Source organism: Delphinus delphis, chromosome 4, assembly GCF_949987515.2.
Source record: "Delphinus delphis chromosome 4, mDelDel1.2, whole genome shotgun sequence".
Lineage (NCBI taxonomy): Eukaryota > Metazoa > Chordata > Mammalia > Artiodactyla > Delphinidae > Delphinus > Delphinus delphis.
In genome coordinates this window covers 113,663,340-113,678,089 of record NC_082686.1, presented here as the reverse complement: position 1 = coordinate 113,678,089, position 14,750 = coordinate 113,663,340, and the positions used below count along the sequence as shown (strand labels likewise).

The following is a 14,750-nucleotide window of genomic DNA, read 5'->3' as shown; positions in this document are numbered from 1 at the left end:
GTTGTATCTATATCGTTAAGTTAGAAGTCTCTCCTCAATAGCTGTTTATTTGCTTATATGTTAGTATGTAAAGTGAAAATTTCAGTGAAGTTTAAATTTTACAGGTCCATAAACATCTCAGTAAATACTGCTCTATCATATCTAATATGTTTCTGAAAATATATTGATCATTTTGCATTTTTTTTTAGTATGTTGATATATTTTGTTGTTTATATATACCTAGGATGGGAGGAGGGTCATTACACAATGACAGCTGGAGTTTGGGTTCTGGGTTCCCAAGGAGATATATAGCTGAAGACAAAAAACAATTAAGTTCAAGAAAATTTGTATTTCAGCTTCTGCTGGTGAATTCCAGCCAGAGTTGGTGTTAATTTTAATGCTTTCCAATTCCTTGATCTTCAAGTCATTTTATTTTAGAGATCTAGAAGTATAAACTGAATTAAGGTCCATTTGGTTATGACTTTGTATGCTTAGGACAAGCTCTGTTAAACTGTTATCTGTTATCCCTGACTTGGGCAATTTGAATGCACCAGATCCCTTCTGCCTTTGAGCTATTCTTTTTTATACAGATTAATTTTAAGAGTACTTTTAACCTTCAGAGGTATTCTACTGACAATTTGTAAAATGCTATAAAATCACTAGCCTATATTTTGAAACACAAGAAGATTTTTCAATTTATTATATTTAGATGCCATATCTCAGGAAAAGGGAAACATTTTCATTTAAATGCATTTCTAACTACTCACTAACTTACATTTTGTTTTTAGGATTTTTGTCTTATATTTTGGTTTGAGGGCAGTAGCATTGCTAGTAACATGGATTTGACCAAAATGTAGATAGAGTTTCCGAATAACGAATTGTGTGTGTGTGTGTGTGTGTATGTGTATGTGTAGATAGATAGATATAGTTACACTATTATGTATACATGTTTATATATGTAATTAAAGGGAAATTTTAGAAGCTTTAAAAGAAATGCATGCTCATCTTTAGTTGTGTATATGTTTGCAGATGTTTAGATTGGTTCTTCCAAAACACTCATTAATAACTGAACATTCGTATTTGCAGATAAATAAACTAAATGAAAAAAAAGGGAGATCATTTTGCCATCACAAACTTTTATTCCTTTACCAGAATTCCCTACACTCTTATCATCTCAATGATGAAAGTAAATTTGAATAGACAAAAGGTTAAGGTTTGTGTCATACCTGTTCCTCAGAGGACTTGAAAGAGAAGTTTGATAATATTTAATTAGATTTACAAATACAAGTGAGTGTTTAAAAATACATTAACACTGTGACTGGGGAAACCGGTCAGAAATTCACAGAATATATTTTTAATGAATTTAATGACTTTGGTAGGTTCAGTCTATTTTTCAGGGATCAGAGGTTATGCCATTCATTGAGGTGAGGAACACAGGGAAAGGACCATCTTTGGGAGTAAAAGTCATGAACTGATTGTAAGCAAATAAGACACTTTGACGCATCTAAGTAAAGGTATTAAGGAAGCAATTATATACACAGAATTGGTGGCCAGAAGAAAGGTCTAAAAGGATTGGTTAGTATGCTCTTACTTAGGTTGTGTATGTTTGAAGGTGAGGGAAAGGGGTTGTTGAGGAGACTACATAAATCCTTCCTGCTGATAATTAGGATGGGTCCATTTTGGGTGTTTTGGAGTTTGTTTTTTTTTTTTTTTGGCCGCACCGAGCAGCTTTTGGGATCTTAGTTCCCCGACCTGGGATTGAACCCAGGGCCACGGAAGTGAAAGCACCAAGTCTTAATCACTGGACCACCAGGGAACTCCCAGGATGAGTCTGTTTTTAAGTGGGAATGTTAATGAGCCAAGCTTATAGGGACACTGAGGCAGAGAAAATTGTCACAAGCTAAAATGGGGAGTTTATTTCTATAAAATAATTTTTCGTCTTTCTTATTTAAATTATGCCTAGATTGTAAAACATAGAAGTTGACTAGTTTCCTTCCATCATCCATTTCTGTTATAAATTTGTAATCTTATGGATGAAATTCTGATTCACAAGTAAATAGTGTAATCTTACTTTATTTCATAGCCATGAAGCTCATGACTGCTCTGGTGAATGTTGCCTTAAACCTCAGTATTCATCAGGATAATACACAGAGACAGTATGAAGCTGAGAGAAATAAAATGATTGGGAAGAGAGCCAACGAAAGGTTGGAGTTACTACTTCAAAAACGCAAAGAGGTAAGGTTCACAGTAACTGTGATTCTTATGTTCTGTAAATGTGTAGTAAATATATCATATGTGTTTTTACTCTCTCTAAAAAGGTTTGTGTGTATTTTTAAAAGTTTTTTTTTAAGTTTGATTATTTGAGCTCAGAGTTTTCAAATGAAACTGGAATTTGCCTCCAGCCAGTGTTTGATTATCTGAGTGCTGTCTGAGGGCAGAAGAGAAACACAGAACAACCATACTTTAGAAAGAAGGTGGTCTGGGAATTAGATAACTCAAAAAGATTATCAAGCTGTGGGCCCAGAAAGCACAGTAAATACTAACATCAGAACTAGGGGCCAGCAAAGATGCATTGCAGGAGAAAGCCGAAGACTATGTATTAGTAGATGTATGAGACATTTCTGTTAATAATAAGATTGGTTCCAATTTTACAGTGAAATTTTCTTATAAATGTGTTGAAAGAGATTTTAAACTGGATTTTTAGTAGGCAACATTTTTATTCATCCAATCAGAAATGAAATTTTAGATGTACAGTGTTAGTCTGTATTTTAACTTGAGAAAAGAATAATGTCTCAATGCTATAAATATATTGCTGTCAATAAATAATGGGTTATAACAGGCAGCAGGAAGCAACAAACTTATGATTAAATTATGGTCTGTGCTGTATTGGAGTGCTAGGACTGCTGTAGCATATACCACAAACTGATTTTTCTTTTTTTTTTAATTATTATTTTTTTAAAGTTCTATTTATTTTTGGCTGCATTGGGTCTTCATTGCTGCACGCGGGCTTTATCTAGTTGCGGAGAGCGGGGGCTTCTCATTGCAGTGGCTTTTCTTGTTGCAGAGCATGTGCTGTAGGTGCACCGGCTTTAGTAGTTGTGGCACATGGGCTTAGTTGCTCTGTGGCATGTGGGATCTTCCCAGACCAGGGTTCAAGTCCAACCACTGCACCACCAGGGAAGTCCCTGATTTTTCTTTAGAACAGAAATTTATTGTCTCACAGTTGTATAGGTTAGAACTGGCAGATAACTCTAATCTTCACATGGCCTTCTCACTGTGTGTGTGTCTCTAAATTTCTCCATTATAAAAAGGAGACAGTCATATTTGATTTGGGGCCCATCTTACTCCAGTATGAACCCATCTTAACTAATTACATCTGCTACAATCCTATTTCCAAATAAGGTTTGAGGTTCTGGGAGTTAAGACTTCAGCATATGAAGTTTTGAGGAACACAGTACAACTCATAGCACATTCTATACTAGAAATAATTGTAAGTAAGTTTTGGAACTATACTTTAGTAAGAACTGCTAACCAAACTGTATCTCTTATAAATTATTTAATTTTTTATATAATAAATGCAGCAAAATTAGAACTTATAGTAAGTTTCAGTAATTTGAATGATTTACTATAAAGGTATTCCCAAAGTTATTTCAGTAAAACCCAAAACAAAGCATATAGCAAAAGAGAAAGTCTGAAGGAATTTTATTGTCACATTTGTATAAATGCACTAAAAGCAAATATTTCACTGCAGAACAAATTAAAATAAAAACTATCATCTTGAATGTGATTTTGTATCAGTGCTTTTGTTCCTTTTGAGTAGTAAACTCAAACTTTAACTTTGATGTGTAGTATTGCCTGAAGTTTATTTATATCTTTTCTATAGTATTTTATTTTGTTGCTGCATTTCACCACTAATGGCTAGTGTCCTTGCTATCTTCTGCTGTTCCTCCTATATTGGGAATTTGACCAATGCTCAGTTTGTTGCTAATCAGACGCAGAGTAATATTTGGATACTTTAGGTGGAATAGGAACTTTCTTACACAGTGGCAAATACGATAATCGAGGATGATCTGTTACCAAGAAATGTAAAACCAAGCAGGGGACCTGGTTTGGACAGGAGAGGTAAAGAAATTGAGGCCTATTCCGAAAGCAGGTGATATTTTGTGGTAGTAATCTGGTCACACTTAACCACACCACTCCTTTTTAGTCATTGTGTAATACATGTTGAGAGAGACAGAAAGTGGTTTTAAGCCAATGTAGAAAAGCTATAGAAATAATGAAAGAATACTGTTAATTTCAGACATCTGTTGCACAATATATGAGAAAAAAGATTGAAAATTACCCAGAATGAGAATAATCAGGAATTAAAAACAATTGGAACTCTTTATTACAAATAAAATGATCAGTATTTTAATTTATATTTTTATTTATTTTTCATTTCAGCTACAAGAAAATCAGGATGAAATCGAAAATATGATGAACTCTATTTTTAAGGGTATATTTGTTCATAGATACCGGTAAGGGATTTTAAAAATCATTTAGAACATTTTTAACTTAAATAATTTATTGCTTCTTTGTAGTCCTAGGCAATAAAAATATAAACTTTCTAATTATTTGTTTTGTTAGCTGGAAAACAGCTTTGGGTATAAAAGCTAAATAAGTGTACTGTTAACTGTGGTCAAAATTGTACCACCACCATCATTGCCACACTCTTCCAGATTCAGAACATATACTGTTAGAGATCCTATGTACTTGCATTTGTACTGATGTAATATTAATAAGATATCATTAAGTTAATGTGACCTTAATAAGATTTGATTGTCTTCATATTTGAAAAAATTAAATTCCCTGCTTGTGGCCCTTTTGTACTCATCTTGTTATATAATCAAATTAACCAACAGTGTTTTAAAAATGTGTTGGTTAAGATGGGAGAAATGAGTACAGTAGAGGGCACCTCTGCAGATAATGCAGCATCTTTATAACATCACTCTTCTTTACCTTCAACTATACACAAGAAAATAGGGTCAAAGTATTTCTGAAGTATTTTTGTCATGCTCCATTGCAAGTTGTCCTTCTGTGAAATGTGTGACCTATTAAAATACTACATGAGCGTATTTCATGGAGAATTAATGAATCATATACATACGCTTGTTGCCTTCTATTAATTAGGCGTGATTTGATATGTTTAGGCAGATAGACACAGATAATAGATGCACTGTTTTTAGACACATTTAAGACTTTAATTGGCCAGTTAGTTTTAAAAGTTAATTAAAACAGGGAGATTATTTTTTTAAAAAAGGAAAAATTTGTAACTTTGATAACTTACCTTAAAACATTTTATTTTAACTGAAAATGTAAAACTCTTTTGAAATAGAACCAAGCCTTTTACTTTGAATATGAATTCTTTGAATGGAATTTCACATCCTCTTTCTTACATAAACCATGCATGTAATGAATTATCAACAAATTTATTTTCAAAACAAAAATTTCCATATACCTGCCATGCAGTCTTTTTTTTAAATTACAGCTTTATAGACGTATAATTAACATAAAATAAACAGTACATTTAAGTGCATGATTTGATGACTTTTCACACACACACAACACACAAACCCCTACCTGTAAAACTACCACAGGCAAGATAATGAATATATCCATTATCCTCAGAAGTTTTCTCCTACCACTTTGTAATTCCTCCTTTGCTGCCACTCTCCCCCTTCCCCATCCTTAAGCAATCAATGATCTCCTTCCTAACTGATTTGTTTACATTTTCTAGAATTTTATAGAAATGGAATTTACACTTTGTACTCCTGATTTTTGTTCGTGTCTTGGTCTGGCTTCTTTCACTAATAAAATTAAGGTCTTTCATCCTTAAGACTTAACTGTAAGTTTTTTGTAGATTAACTTTATCTGGTTGAGGAAGTTTCCTATCCCTAGTTTTCTGACACTTTGTTAGGAATGGATATTGAATTTTGTCAAATACTTCTCTCCATCTTTTGAGATCATTATGTCATTTTTCTTTTTGAAGAGTGTTAATGTGGTGAATTAAATTGGTTGATTTTTTTAAACGTTAACTCAACCTGAAATTCTTGGGATAAAACCCACACACATAATCATGATATATTATTTTTCTTCATTTAAATCTTTTTATTGCTATAAAGTCATTTTTTTTGAAATGTAGATGATTTACAATGTCCTGTTAGTTTCGGATATACAGCAAAGTGATTCAGATATATATATAGAGATAGATATAGATAGATAGATATAGATGTATGTATAGATATATAGATATATACAGTAAGTCCCCTACATACAAATGAGTTCCATTCCGAGAGTGTGTTCGTAAGTCCAATTTGTTAAGTCCAACAAAGTTAGCCTAGGTACCCAGCTAACACAATTGGTTTTTCAGTACAGTACTGTACTGCAATAGGTTTATAATACTTTTCACGCAAATAATTCATAAAAATCAAACACGCAAACAATAAAACATTTTTCATCTTGCAATACAGTACCTTGAAAAGTACAGTAGTACAGTACAATAGCTGGCTTACAGAGGCTGGCATCAAGTGAACAGGGAAGAAAAGTTACTGACTGGACGAGGGAGAGGAGGTGGGAGATGGTAGAGCTGAAGGATCGTCAGCAACAGGAGATGGAGGGCAAGCTGCAGTTTCACTCATGCCCGACATTGATGGCACAGGTTCTGGTTCCTTGCTGGATTCAGTTCTGTCTACCCTCTTGAAAAAATAATCCAGTGATGTCTGGGTAGTAGCTCTTTTTTTCTCGTCATAAATGACACAGTAGCACTGAATTGCATTCTGAATGGCTGCTATAACCTTTCTGTACTGTCCCACATTCGGCTCCTGTGCCTCAAAAATTAACAGTGCCTCCTCAACTAAAGAAAATCCCCTTGCCATTTCCTGCATCGTAAATCTCTTCAGTTCTTCAGTTACTTGTTCTTCCTCTTGTCTCTCTCTTTGTCTTTGCTGTGGACCTCCAATTCTTGGTGCCTCTTAGCAGTACCAGCTACATCACTGCTGCTTTTACATTTGCTTCCAGACATCCTGGGCTTGAAATAAAGATACTCTACTACTATATAAATTACTGTACAGTAAAGTATACAAAAGCACAACCACTTGAAGAGGATGCACACACATCACAGTGTACGCCAGACATGTGAACTAACTTACATGATTAGACATGCGAACACACGTTCGCGTCTTTGAAAGTTGTCAACTTGAAGGTTCGTATGTAGGGGACTTACTGTATATGAATGTATATCAATTTTTTTCAGATTCTTTACCCTTGTAGGTTATTACAAAATATTGAGTATACTTCCCCGTGCTATACATTAGGTCCTTCCTGGTTATCTGTTACATTTTATACACAGTAATGTGTATATGTTAATCCCATCCTCCTAATTTATCTTCTCCCTGCCCATCCCTTTTGGTAACCAAAACTTTGTTTTCTGTGTCGGTCACTCTATTTCTGTTTTGTAAGTGAGTTCATTTATATCTTTCTTTTTTTATTGATTCTTCCAATATTGTTAAAATGACTCTACTACACAAGGCAATCTACAGATTCAAAGCAATCATTATCAAATTACCAATGGCATTTCTCACAGAACTAGAACAAAAAACATTTTAATTTGTATGGAAATACAAAAGACCCCAAATAGGCAAAGCAATTCTGAGAAAGAAAAACGGACCTGGAGGAATAAGGCTCCCTGATTTCAAACTATACTACAAAGCTACAGTTGTCCAAACAGTATGGTATTGCACAAAAATCAATGGAACAGGATAGAAAGCCCAGAAATAAACCCATGTACCTATAGTCAATTAATCTACAACAAACGATGCAAGAATATACAATGAAGAAAAGACAGTCTCTTCAAGAAGTTGTGCCAGGGGCTTCCCTGGTGGTGCAGTGGTTAAGACTCCATGCTCCCAGTGCAGGGGGCCCAGGTTTGATCCCTGGTCAGGGAACTAGATCCCACATGCATGCCACAACTAAGGAACCCGCGAACTGTGACTAAGACCTGGCATAACCAAATGAATAAACAAAATAAATTTATATAAAAAAGTGAATCATTTAAAAAAAAGGAAGTGGTGCTGGATAAACTGGATAGCTACATGTAAAAGAATGAAATTAGAATATTCTCTAACACCATATACAAAGGTAAACTCAAATGGATTAAAGACCTAAATGTGAGACCAGTTACTATAAAACTCCAGGAGGAAAACATAGGCAGAACACTCTTTGACATAATTCGCAGCAAGATTGTTTTAGATCTGTCTCCTAGAATCATGGAAATAAAAACAAATACTTTTTAAATGGGACCTAATTAAATTTAAAAGCTTTTGCACAGCAAAGGAAATAATAAACAAAATGAAAAGACAACTTATGGAATGGGAGAATATATTTACAAACAGTGCACCACCAAGGGATTAAGTTCCAAAATATACAAACAGGTCATACAGCTCAAAAAAAAAATAAAAAAACTGGGCAGAAGACGTACATAGACGTTTTTCCAGAGAAGACATACAGATGGCAACAGGCACAAGAAAAGATGTTCAACATCATAATTATTAGAGAAATGCAAATCAAAACTACAGTGAGGTATCACCACACTCCAGTCAGAATGGCCATCATCAAAATGTCTACAAATAATAAATGCTGGAGAGGGTGTGGAGAAAAAGGAACCGTCCTACACTGTTGGTGAGAATGTAAATTGGTGCAGCCACTATGGAGAACACCATGGAGGTTCCTTAAAAAACTAAACATAAAGTTACCATATGATCCTGGAATCCCACTCTTGGGCATATATTCAGAGGAAACTATAATTTAAAGAGATACATACACCCCAGTGTTCATAGCAGCACTATTTACAATAGCCAAAATATGGAAGCAGCCTAAATGTCCATCGACAGATAAATGGAAGATACAAGTGAAGTTAATTATAAAACAAATAGACCCACAGACATAGAAAACAAACTTATGGTTACCAAAGGGGAATGGAGGGAGAGAGGAATTAGGAGGTTAGGATTAACATATAAACACTACTATATATAAAGTAGATAACGAATGAGGACCTACTGCATAGCACAGGAACCTATACTCAATATTTTGTAATAACTTACAAGGGTAAAGAATCTGAAAAAAATGTATATATGTGTATGTGTGTGTGTCTGCGTGTATAGCTGAATTATTGTGTACACCTGAAACTAACACAACATTGTAAATAAACTATACTTCAATTTTTAAAAGATAAATTAAAAAAAATTTTAATTAAAAAAAATATTCTTCCAATCCAAGAACACAGTATATCTTTCCATCTGTGTTGTCTTCAATTTCTTTTTGCCAGTGTCTTATACTTTTCAGAGTACAGGTCTTTTGCCTCCTTTTGTAGGTTTATTCCTAGGTATTTTATTCTTTTTGAAGCAATAACAAACGGGATTGTTCCTTTAATTTCTCTTTCTGATGTTTTGTTGTTAGGGTATAGAAATGCAACAGATTTCTATATGTTTTGTATCCAGGAACTTTACCAAATTCATCGATGAGGACTAATAGTTTTCTGGTAGCATCTTTAGGATTTTCTATGTATAGCATCATGTCATGTGCAAACAGTTACAGTTTTACATCTTCTTTTCCAATTTGGATTACTTCTATTTCTTTTTCTTCTCTGATTACCTTGGCTAGGACTTCTAAAGCTATGTTGAATAAAAGTGGCGAGAGTGGCATTCTTGTCTTCTTTTTGAACTTTGAGGAAATGCTTTCAGTTTTTCACCATTGAGTATGATGTTAGCTGTCTGTCATATATGTCCTTTATTATGTAGAGGTGTGTTGCCTCTATGCCCACCTTCTAAAGAGTTTTTATCATAAATGGATGTTGAATTTTATCAAAAGCTTTTCTGCATCTATTGAGATTATCATACAGTTTTTATTCTTCAGTTTGTTAATGTGGTGTCTCACATTGATTGATTTGAGGTTATTGAAAAATCCTTGCATCTCTGGGATAAATCCCACTTGATCATGGTGTATGATCCTTTTAATGTATTGTTGGGTTCAGATCACTAGTATTTTGTTGAGGATTTTTGCATCTATGTTCATCAGTGATATTGGCCTGTAATTTTTTTTGTGTGTGATATTTTTGTCTGTTTTTGGTATCAGAGTGATGTAGCCTCATAGAATGAGCTCGGAAGTGTTCCTTCTCTGCAATGTTTTGAAATAGTTTCAGAAGGATAGGTGTTAACTCCTCTCTAAATATTTGATATGAAGCTTTCTGTCCTGGACTTTTGTTTGATGGGAGTTTTTTAATCACAGATTCATTTCAGTGTTTGTAATTGGTCTGTTCCTATTTTCTATTCCTGGTTCAGGCTTGGGAGATTGTACCTTTCTAAGAATTTGTCCCTTTCTTTTAGGTTATCAATTTTTTTGGCATAGAGTTGCTTGTAGTAGTCTCTTACGGTTCTGTGTATTTTTTTGGTGTCAGTTGTCACTTCTCCTTTTTAGTTTCTAATTTTGTTGATTTGGGCCCTCTCTTTTTTTTCTTGATGAGTCTGGCTAAAGGTTTATCAATTTTGTTTATATTTTAAGAGAACCAGCTTTTAGTTTCATTGATCTTGTCTTATTGTTTTCTTCGTTTCTATTTCATTTATTTCTACTCTAATCTTTATGATTTCTTTCCTTTTACTAACCTTGGGTTTTGTTTGTTGTTCTTCCTCTAGTTGCTTTAGGTGTAAATTTAGGTTGTCTCTTTGAGATTGTTCTTGTTTCCTGAGGTAAGTTTGTATCACTATAAACTTTCCTCTTAGAACTGCTTTTCCTGTGTCCCATAAGTTTTGGATTGTTGTGTTTTTGTTTTCATTTGTCTCTGGGTCATTTTTGATTTCCTGTTTGATGTCTTCAGTGAACCATTGGTTGTTCAGTAGGATATTGTTCAGCCTCCACATGTTTGTGTTTTTTACAGTTTTTTTCTTGAAGTTGGTTTCTAGCCTCATAGAGTTGTGGTCAGAAATGATGCTTGATCTGATTTCAGTTTTCTTAAATTTACCAAAGCTTGCTTTGTGACCCAGCATGTGATCTGTCCTGGAGTATGTTCCATGTACACTTGAAAAGAATGTGTATTCTGCTGCTTTCAGATGGACTGTGCTCTGAATATCAATTAAGTCCATCTGAGGTGTCATTTAAGGCCTGTGTTTCTTGATTGATTTTCTATCTGGATGATCTGTCCTTTGGTGTAAGTCGGGTGTTAAAGTCCCCAAATGTTATTTTGTTACAGTCAGTTTCTCCTTTTGCATCTGTTATCATTTGCCTTATATATTTAGGTGCTCCAACGTTGGATGCATATATATTTACAATTGTTATATCTTCTTCTTGGATTGATCCTTTGATCATCATGTAGCGTCCCTCTTCGTATCTTGTTACAGTCTTTATTTTAAAGTCTATTTTGTCTGATATGAGTATTGCTACTCCACCTTCCTTCTGATTTCCATTTGTGTGGAATAACTTTTTCCATCCCCTTACTTTCAGTCTGTATGTGTCTCTAGATCTGAAGGGAGTCTCTTTGAAGGCAGCACACATATGGATCCTGTTTTTTGCATCTATTCAGCCAGTCTGTGTCTTTTGGTTAGAGCATTTAATCCATTTACATTTAAGGTGATTATCAATGTGTATGTTCTTATTGCCATTTTGTTAATTGTTTTGGATTTGTTTTTGTAGGTCTTTTTTTTCTCCTTTCTTTTTTTGTTCTCTTCCCTTGTGACTTGATGACTGTCTTTAGTGTTATGTTTGGATTCCTTTTTCTTTTTTGTGTGTATATCTAGTACATGTTTTGGTTCGTGGTTACCATGAGGTTTTTGTATAGCAGTCTATATATATGTTTTTGTTTTAAGTTGTTGATATCTTAATTTCAAATGCATTTTAGATACCCTGCATTTGTACTCCCCTCCCCTCACAATAACTGTTTTTGATCTTATATTTTATATCTAATTTTTTTATGTATCCCTTAACTGTCGTCGTTTTTTTGGATACAAATGATTTTATTACCTTTGTCTTTTAATCTCCCTACCAGCTTTGTATATGGATGATTTCCTACCCCTATTATATGTTTCCCTTTACCAGTGAGCTTTTCAATTTTGTCCTTTTCTTGTTTCTAGTTGTGGCCTTTTTTTTCAGCCTAGTTCCTTTAGCATTTGTTGTGAAGCTAGTCTTTTAGCATTTGCATGTCTGTAAAGCTTTTGATTTGTCCATCAGATCTGAACAAGAGCCTTGCTGGTAGAGTATTCTTGGTTATAGGTTTTTCTCTTTTATGACTTTAAGTAATATTGTGCCCCTCCCTTCTGGCCTGCAGAGTTTCTGCTGGAAAATCAACTGGTAGCCTTATCGTAGTTCCCTTGTATTTAATTTGTTGCTTTTCCCTTGTTGCTTTTAATACTCTCTCTTTATCTTTAACTTTTGTTAATTGAGTACAATGTGTCTAGGTGTGTTCCTCTGTGGGTTAATCCTGTATGGGACTCTCTACTTCCTGGACTTGGGTGACTGTTTTCTTTCCTAGGTTAGGGAACTTTCCAGCTATTATCTCTTCAAATATTTTCTCAGGTTCTTTCTCTCTCTTTTCCTTCTGGGACCCCTATAATGTGAATATTAGTGTGCTTTAGTTCTCAAACTTGCTCATTTCATTCTTTTTTCTTTTTTCTATTCCGTGGCAGTGATTTTCACTACTCTGTTTTCCAGCTCACTGATACATTCTTCTGCCTCATTTAGTCTGCTATTGATTCCTTCTATTGTGTTTTTCATTTCAGTTATTGTATTCTTCAATTCTGTTTGGTTCTTCTTTATATTTTCTAATTCTTTGTTAAAAACTCCTAATTTCTCGCTCCATGCATCCATTCTCGTCCCAGTACCTTTTATCATCTTTACAATCATTACTCTGAACTCTTTCTCAGGTAGATTGCCTGACTCCACGTCACTTAGTTGTTATTCTGTAGTTTTGTCTTGTTCCTTCATCTGAAACATATTCCTCTGTCACCTCATTTTGTCTAAATTGCTATTTGTATTTTTATGTGTGTGGTAAGTTGGTTACATTTCTCTTGAGATTGTTCTTGTTTCCTGAGGTAAGTTTGTATGGCTGTAAACTTCCCTCTTAGAACTGCTTTTCCTGTGTCCCATAAGTTTTGGATTGTTGTGTTTTTGTTTTCATTTGTCTCAGGGTAATTTCTGATTTCCTGTTTGATGTCTTCAGTGATGTCTCGACCTTGTAGAAGTGCCCCTCTGTAGGTTACATCCTATGCTTCCCAGCAGTGCACTCCCGTCTTGTAATCCAAGGACCAAGGCCTAGTTGGTCCCAGGGTAATGTCTGGCCTGCATTTCCAAATTCAGTCTGCAAGCTGAGTGTAGTTTTCTTGTTTCTGGTGTCTGCCTCCTGGTGGGTGAGACTGGTCTAGAGGCTTGTGCAGGCTTCCTAGTGGGAGGGGTAGAGCTGGGTTTTGGCTCTCTGATGGCCAGGGCCTTGTCTAGAGGCCTGTCTTCAGGTGGATGTTGGCTCAGGAAATCTTAGGAATCCTGTCTGATGATGGATGGGGATGTGTCCCCATCCAGTTAGTTTTTTGGCCTGAGGCATCCCAGCACTGGAGCCTATAGGCTATTGGATGGGGCCAGCTCTTGTGCTGATGCCCGAAGCCAGATGTTAGCCTCCCCAAGCATTCATTCAAATGAATACTCCCTGATATGTCTGTCACCAGTGTCTATGTCCCCAGGGTGAGCCACAGCTGCCCCCCGCCTCCACAGGAGACCCTCCAAGACCAGCAGGTAGGTCTGGCCCAGGCTTCTATCAAATTACTGCTTTTGCCCTTTGACCCAGTGCACGTGAGATTTTGTATGCACCCTTTAAGAGTTAAGTCTTTATTTTCCCCAGTCCTGTGGACCTCCTGTAATCAAGCCCTCCTGGCCTTTAAAGCCAAATGCTCTTGGGGCTTCTCTTCCCAGTGCTGGACCCCCAACCTAGACAGCCTGTTGTGGGGCTCATAACTCTCACTCTTGTGAGAGAACCTTTACAATACAATTATTCTCTAGTATGTGGGTTGCCCACCCAGGTATGGGATTTGATTATATTGCGAGTCTGCCCCTCCTGCTGGTCTTGTTGTGGTTCCTTCTTTATGTCTTTTGTTGTACAAAACCTTTTCTGGTAAGTTACAGTCTTCAGTGATGTAAGTTACATCTTACAACAATTGATGATTGTTCTGAAAATTATTGTGATTTTGGTGTGCTTGTGAGAGGAGGTGAGTTTAGCATCTTTCTACTCCTCCATCTTGGCCACTCCTTTCTCTATTATTCTTTTTTTATCTTGTTGGATGTCATTTGCTGAAATTTCCCTAGGAATTTTTGTATCTGTGTTTAAGGGGGATATATGTCTATAACTCTTTTATTTTACTGAGTGTCTCTGACTGTTTTTGGTACCAATGTGATGCTGGCTTTGTAGAATGAGTTGTGATGTATTCTCTTCTTTTTAATTTTCTGGAACAGTTGAATAAAATTGGTATTATTTCTTCCTCTGATAGGAATTAAACCATTGGGTTCTAGAGTTTTCTTTGTAAGGATGTTTTAAACTACAAATTAAATTTCTTTAGTAGATATAAGACTGTTCAGTTTGTCTTACAAAAAAATGATAGATTCATCTAAGTTGTTGAAGTATATTCAAGAAATATCAGCATAAAGTTGTTCATAGTATTGGTGGTTTCATCTCTCACATATCAGTCTGTCTAGAGCTAATCAAT

At 35.2% G+C, this 14,750-nt stretch overlaps 1 protein-coding gene across 1 annotated transcript in view; it reads left to right on the top strand.

Annotated features, from left to right (window-relative positions):
• The window catches only part of STAG1 (STAG1 cohesin complex component), a 425,011-nt gene that overhangs the window by 273,522 nt on the left and 136,739 nt on the right, over positions 1-14,750 (top strand). Inside the window, exons 8-9 of the mRNA XM_060011307.1 lie at positions 2,063-2,214; positions 4,423-4,496. Coding sequence (XP_059867290.1) covers positions 2,063-2,214; positions 4,423-4,496 — 226 coding nt within the window. The remainder of the gene's footprint in view (positions 1-2,062; positions 2,215-4,422; positions 4,497-14,750) is intronic.